Source organism: Aquarana catesbeiana, linkage group LG10 (genome assembly GCF_042186555.1).
Source record: "Aquarana catesbeiana isolate 2022-GZ linkage group LG10, ASM4218655v1, whole genome shotgun sequence".
Classification (NCBI taxonomy): domain Eukaryota; kingdom Metazoa; phylum Chordata; class Amphibia; order Anura; family Ranidae; genus Aquarana; species Aquarana catesbeiana.
In genome coordinates this window covers 172,117,799-172,125,072 of record NC_133333.1, presented here as the reverse complement: position 1 = coordinate 172,125,072, position 7,274 = coordinate 172,117,799, and the positions used below count along the sequence as shown (strand labels likewise).

Below are 7,274 nucleotides of genomic sequence, written 5' to 3'. Positions count from 1 at the left end.
AAGTGTCTGGCGCCCATTAATCTACCTTGCATTGCACCCACCATGCCCCGTAACCCATTCTACACAGAAGTATGTCAGCTGTCCCTAACTCTGGAGGTCACCATTAGGCCTGGAGAGGCTCTGGATTTAGCTACACCAATATAAAGGGATAGTAGTAAAGTGGTAAAAAAATGTGTGGAAATAACCTTTTTTTTGTATAATTCTCTTTTAAAGGGCCAAGATAGGGGGTGTGTCCTATGTCTACATACTTTTGTTAATAGGTGTCCTTCATTCCCATCTCAGAAAGTTGGGAGGTATGCACTCCTGGCCTCTTGATAGGGGTTTCTTCTGACACCCTAAGCTCTCCCACTCACCTAAAACATACTTCTCAGTCTGCCCAGACTTGTTCTGACTTTCCCAGTCCTGTGGGCAAGGAATCCCCCCAACATGGGGTGCAGTTTTTTGGCAGGAACATACATCCCTCCTGGCTGGGTCACACAGTTCTCTCCAGAAGGTCCCGGAGCAGAGAGGAGCAGGGGATCAGCGCAGGGACAGCATGACCTGTGTGGACTGCACAGTCAGGCTGTTTGTGCTGGTCACTTTCCCCTTTAAGGATAAGGGAGGGGCTGGAGCAGAGGAGGAGGCAGAAGGAAATGTAGAGAGGAGAAGGGGGGATGTGACGTCAGTGGAGAGCGGCGGGGAGGAAGATTCGACACGCTCTCACACTGCTCCAAAAAAAAAAAAAAAAAAAAAAAAAAAAAAAATCCACTGTCATGGCGGATGTAACGGCGGCGGCTTTGCTCGAACAGCTCAGAGCGGTGGCCGCAACTCAGGGGGCAGACTGGCTGCAGGCTCAGGTCGCAGCCATAATACAGGAAGACAGAGCGGCACCGAGCGGGGGGGGGCCAGGAGACTCCACGTGGGCGCCGTTCCAGGCCGCCACAGCGCTTCAGCCCTGACTCTTCTCCTGTGAGTCAGAGGCCCAGGGACCAGCACAGAGGCAGACAGAATCAGCCACCCCCCCCCAGTGCTCAGCAAGCTCGGGGAGCCAGCATGGGAGAGGTGCAGCGTTCACAGCGCAGAGGAAGAAGTGCAGGGATGGGGGAGACCAGCGCAACCCTCGGTTCCCCCCCCTCAGCGCGTCGCAGGCGACAGGAACAACCAGATGGAGAGTCGCTGGGGTCAGCAAGCGGTCAGTCGGACCGTCGATCATCGGCAGTTGATCGGGGGGCTGGTCAGGGGGTCCATGCGGCCAGCAGCCCTACGCCAGCCAGAGGTGGAACCTTGAGAAGCACAGTGTCGGTGGTGAACAGAGGTGAAAGGAGAACAGCGGAGGCCCAGCATAGTCAGAGGAACAGAAGTCCGTCTACAAGGCCAGGACGCGGGTCCGGTGTTGCGGCGCAGCGGGCGGGGAGAGAGCAACAGCGGAGACCCCCGGCAGCCAGAGCGGGAACCTCTGGCGTGCAGGCACCGGTCGTTCGCCAGGAGGAAGTCAGCGACAGGTCGGAAGGTGAACTGTCCGGGTCAGAGAGAGACGAGGACCAGGGACAAGCGTCGGCGGTGGATTCCGGAAGGGCGGCTGATCGGCCCAGTCCTGTGCAGCCTGGTGAGTGCAGATCTAATGTTTCCATTTCTTCTTTATTAGAACAATTGTTAGAACAGGGTAGAAAAGGGGCTCCCTCTGGGGGGGCTGGTTCCGGGGGGGTGAGTGAGGTTAGGTCACCGGCTACACATCCTAGGGAGGCAAGTGAGAGGGCGAGTAGTAAGGGCTTGCAGGATTTGTTGGCTGGTTTGCGGGATTTAGTGCAGCGTTTTGATCCACCCACGGGGGACGGAGCGTCACCGGCGCGGGCGTGGGGCACAACCCCAGAGAAGGAGACGGCTGTGGTAAGTACGCCAGTACCGGCGGTCGTGGTGGGTGGAAGTGCGGAGACGGAGGCCGCAGGGTCGGCGACCGTTGAGTCGCCTGGGACGTCAAGTGGAGATTCCGCCACGAACAGCCAGGGTAAAACTGGAGATAAGAAGGCCGAGTCCGTCAGATTGGCGGATGCGGCAAAAAGTGAAGTGTACGTTTGCTTTGAAGGCCCATTGGGTGCACATCTTAAAGCAGAGGTAAAAGAAAAAATTTGGAAAGGGGAATATGTGGAGATATTCACGTTGTTGCCCTTAGAAAAATTCAATCTGGATAGATTGAAGCCAGAAGAACGCAAAAAAGAGGATGAGGAAAAACGCAGGTATCGGCTGATTCCGCGTACCTTTTCCAATTGGTTGCAAGCGTTCGCTATCCTGGCGAGTGTGGTGGGGGAGAAGGCTCCCGAACACTGCTCGGCCTTGTTTGTGTACTTGGACGCTATCAGCGAGGCTCATCGGACGTACGGCGGAGTGGCGTGGCTGCGGTACGATGAACAGTTTAGACAACGGATGGCCGTCCGACCGTCACTACGCTGGGATCATAAGGACATCAGCCTGTGGATGAAGCTTATGACGGCGGCGAGGGCTCCGAACCAGTTTTTTCAGGCAGGGGTCGGAGGTAACGCAGCTCCAGGACAGCCGACCGACAAAAAATGGGGCTTCTGCTGGCAGTTCAATGAGGGCACCTGTAAGTTTGGTGCAACCTGCCGGTTCAAGCACACGTGCTCGGGTTGCGGGGGATCCCATGCCCTGTCCAAATGCTTTAGACGGGGAAAAGGTCGTGGAGGGGAGCCTTCGAACAAAAGGGAAGACCCCAATACGGGTGGAAAGGATGCGTCCTTTTCTCAGTAGATATCCCGACCGGGAGGCAGCACGGTTATTACACTCGGGTTTTGAAAACGGTTTTAAAATACCAGCTTCCTTGGAGGCGGCGCCCCCCTTAGCAAAGAATTTACGGTCGGCTCTCATGCACCCATCGGTGGTTGCCGAAAAATTGGGAAAGGAGGTACATTTGGGGCGCATGGCGGGCCCTTTTACCTCCGCACCCCTGCCGGGATTGGTGGTTTCTCCGTTGGGGGTAGTTCCTAAGAAGGAGCCCAACAAATTCCGGTTGATCCACCACCTTTCCTTTCCGAAGGGTGCGTCGGTCAACGATGCAATCGCGCCGGAAATGTGTGCGGTGACGTACACTTCCTTTGATGCTGCAGTATCATGGGTGCGGCGCTATGGTCGGGGGGCGCTGCTGGCGAAGGCGGATATCGAGTCTGCTTTCAGGCTTTTGCCGGTTCATCCGGATAGTTTTCACCTGCTTGGGTGCACATGGAATGGCGCGTTCTACGTGGATCGCTGCCTTCCAATGGGATGTTCGATCTCATGCGCCCTTTTCGAAAAATTCAGTTCATTTCTCGAATGGGTGGTCAGGGACGTGTCGGGGATCCAATCGGTAATCCATTACCTTGACGATTTCCTTTGTGTTGGCCCAGCGGGTTCCAACGTTTGTGCGGTCCTATTAGGGACTTTGCAGCACATAGCAGACCGTTTCGGCGTCCCGCTAGCACCGGAAAAGACGGAGGGCCCTACGTCCACCATTGTTTTTCTGGGTATTGAGATAGACTCCATGGGGATGGAGTGTCGGCTACCGGTGGACAAGCTGGAAAATCTCAAGGCTGAAGTACGTGGGACCATTGGCAAGCGTAAAGTGCAATTGCGGCAGCTGCAATCATTATTGGGCAAGCTGAATTTTGCTTGCCGAATAATGCCAATGGGCAGGGTGTTCTGCCGACGGTTGTCGGCAGCGACCGCGGGGGTCACCACCCCCACTCACTTTGTGACGCTCAACAGGGAGCACAGAGAGGACTTAGGGGTATGGCACGAGTTCTTAGACTCCTTTAACGGGCGGGCCTTGTGGATGTCAGGTCCCATCAGTAATTGGGATCTAGAACTATTTACTGATGCAGCAGGTTCTACGGGCTATGGGGCTATTTTCCAAAGAAATTGGAGCGCCGCCCGTTGGCCCACAGCTTGGGTGGAAGCAGGGTTCTTGAAGAACCTGGTCCTGCTGGAATTATTTCCAATTGTGGTGGCAATGGAAATATGGGGGGAGTCTTTTAGGAATTTGAAGGTGCGGCTGAACTGTGACAACCTAGGCGTGGTTCAGGTGATTAATCGTTTGTCGGCCAAGTCTTTGCCAGTGGTCAGGTTGCTGAGGCATTTAGTGTTGCGCTGTTTGAAAATGAATGTTTTCATCTACGCTGTACACTTACCTGGAGTGGACAACACCGTAGCTGATGCTCTGTCTCGTTTTCAGTGGGACAAGTTTCGGGAACTGGCACCAGACGCGGAGCAGCAGGGGGTTACCTGCCCGGACTGGATATGGACCGTTGCCTTGGGAGCGCGGCCAGGTGGATCCAAAACTCCGTGAGTAAGGTCACTTGGGACGCTTACTCTAAGGTATGGCAAGAATGGTTGGCATGCTTAAAAAGTTTAAACATCGACCCTGTGAGCCGGGAGATACCTCAGGCGATGCTATACTTTCTCAATTTCGGTTTCGAGCGGGGCATCTCGGCAGCCGCCATCGATAAGAAAATGGCGGGTTTGGCCTTTCTCTTTAAGTTGCAGGGGTTGCGGGACCATACAAAGGATTTTTGGGTTAGGCAAGCTTTGAAAGGTTACAGAAAAGGTCATAAGAGCAGGGATGGGCGACGACCTGTGTCGTTTGAAATGTTACACGGGCTATTTAGCCAGATAGAAGGCATTTGTAATTCTAGTTTTGAAAGCGCACTTTTTTGTGCGGCTTTTGCTTTAGCGTTTTTTGGGGCGCTACGGGTGAGCGAACTGGTCAGCCCGTCCAAACGAGCAAATGGGGGACTGCAATGGGAGGATTTGGTCTGTACACAGGAATCGGTTAGGATTTACATAAAACGGTCAAAAACAGATCAGGCAGGGAAGGGAGTACAACTTGAGGTGTTCCGGATCGCGGGATCCCAGATTTGTCCGGTAGCAGCGGTAAAGAAATTTTGTGATTTGCGCCCGCGTTGCCCGGGCTCATTTCTGATACATGCGGACAGATCCTCTTTGTCAAAATTCCAGTTTGTTGCCGTGTTCAAAAGGTGTTTATCGGCAGCCGGGTATGACCCCAATAGATACTCGTCCCATTCCTTTCGTATTGGGGCTGCTACTGAAGCGGCCAGGGCGGGCCTGGGTTCTGAGGCAGTTAAGCGTATTGGCAGGTGGGACTCAGATAGGTTTAAGCTTTACATCCGCCCGCATTTATTATAGGCTTGTTGAGAAAAAGGGGGGTGTTTCTTTTTGAATTTTGGGGGGTCTGGTGAAAGTTTTGGTGATTTATTGTTGTGTCCTGTTAACCTTACTTTACAGGTGACTCGGTGCCCCTGGTTTGGATATTGGGCCACTCATTCGTGTTCTGGGGTGCCAAGCGGGCCGACGTTCGGCCGAATGGTAGGCAGCTGGGTATCCCAAGGCAGGAAGCACGGGTAAGGTGGATTGGGTTGTCAGTGATGATGTGGAACAGGGTAAGGTCAGAGGTCCACAAGTTTGCTCGGTGGGACAGGGCCCCGGATGTTTTAGTTTTACACGTGGGGGGCAATGACATGGGGGTCAGGTCCATGAGGGACCTCATACGTGACATAAAATGTGATGTTCTACGTTTACAGGCGGCTTTCCCTGGGATGGTGATAGTATGGTCGGACATGGTGGGTAGAAGGTCATGGCGCTGGGCTTTGTCTGATATAAAGGTTGATAGGGCACGTGTGAAGGTAAATAAGGAGGTCAGCAAGTTTGTTATGCGGAATGGGGGAGTGACCATACGGCATAGGGAGTTGGAGGTGGATACCTGGAGGTACCTGAGAAGTGATGGGGTGCATCTGAATGATGTGGGCACTGATCTTTGGGCGCTTGGTTTGCAGGAGGGGGTACAGCGAGCTTTGAGGGTGTGGAGGTGCTCGCAAGGGTAAGGTTTTACCCCTTGTGAGCAGTGGCAGTGGTTTGGGTCTGTGAGGAGGAGGAGATTGATGGTATGGAGAGTTTACACGGTTGGTACCCATATATAATATGGGCTGTTTAGAGTTTACACGGTTGGTACCCATATATAATATGGGCTGTTTTTATGTACCTTCCGGTTACGAGGGGTTAACCAGGAAGGGGAAAAGTTTGGTCACTGAGAGGTTGGGTACTGTCTCACAGTCTGGGGTTAGCGACTGGAGGCCTTAAAAAGTTTAAGAGTTCCTATGCAGTGACCTGTGGGTGGATTCCCCTCCTAGACTCCAATAATTCCGTAAAGTTATTTAAAAGTTATTTAAAAGTTATTTACAAAAATGTTATTTATTGGTTTTATATTTTATTAATAAAAGGCCGACAAGGCCATTTACTCCACCACCTTGTCGTGTCATTTGTGGGAGGTATTAGAGGTTGATGGTTAAGGGGTAGCTTCTAGGACTGAAGTTTAGTCCTTCACAGGTCAAGAAGGTCCCGGAGCAGAGAGGAGCAGGGGATCAGCGCAGGGACAGCATGACCTGTGTGGACTGCACAGTCAGGCTGTTTGTGCTGGTCACTTTCCCCTTTAAGGATAAGGGAGGGGCTGGAGCAGAGGAGGAGGCAGAAGGAAATGTAGAGAGGAGAAGGGGGGATGTGACGTCAGTGGAGAGCGGCGGGGAGGAAGATTCCCACCCACCCTCCCTGAGGTTATGGCAATAAGGGACGTTGGTTGTAGTGTGGCAGTGGTTTGGGTCTGTGAGGAGGAGGAGATTGATGGTATGGAGAGTTTACACGGTTGGTACCCATATATAATATGGGCTGTTTAGAGTTTACACGGTTGGTACCCATATATAATATGGGCTGTTTTTATGTACCTTCCGGTTACGAGGGGTTAACCAGGAAGGGGAAAAGTTTGGTCACTGAGAGGTTGGGTACTGTCTCACAGTCTGGGGTTAGCGACTGGAGGCCTTAAAAAGTTTAAGAGTTCCTATGCAGTGACCTGTGGGTGGATTCCCCTCCTAGACTCCAATAATTCCGTAAAGTTATTTAAAAGTTATTTAAAAGTTATTTACAAAAATGTTATTTATTGGTTTTATATTTTATTAATAAAAGGCCGACAAGGCCATTTACTCCACCACCTTGTCGTGTCATTTGTGGGAGGTATTAGAGGTTGATGGTTAAGGGGTAGCTTCTAGGACTGAAGTTTAGTCCTTCACAGGTCATGACAGGGCTCTGTCTCTGAATGGGAGCCTTAAACATGGTCAGGTCTCACTTTGAATGAATCCGCACACCTGTGCTCTTACATGGCCTGCAGGTCTCCAGCAAGACTCGAACACAAAATTGAAGGCTTCATCCCACCCACACACATAGATGCCTCCAAGCTCCAGGCC

General features: G+C 52.4%; 1 protein-coding gene across 1 annotated transcript; it reads left to right on the top strand.

The window, feature by feature from the left end:
- Positions 1-497: 497 nt before the first annotated feature.
- Positions 498-7,050, top strand: LOC141111039 (uncharacterized). Its single transcript, XM_073602975.1, has 2 exons — positions 498-1,585; positions 5,269-7,050. Exons 1-2 carry the CDS (start codon positions 1,033-1,035, stop codon positions 5,862-5,864), a joined length of 1,149 nt encoding a protein of 382 aa, XP_073459076.1. The 5' UTR covers positions 498-1,032; the 3' UTR covers positions 5,865-7,050.
- The last annotated feature ends 224 nt before the right edge of the window (positions 7,051-7,274 follow it).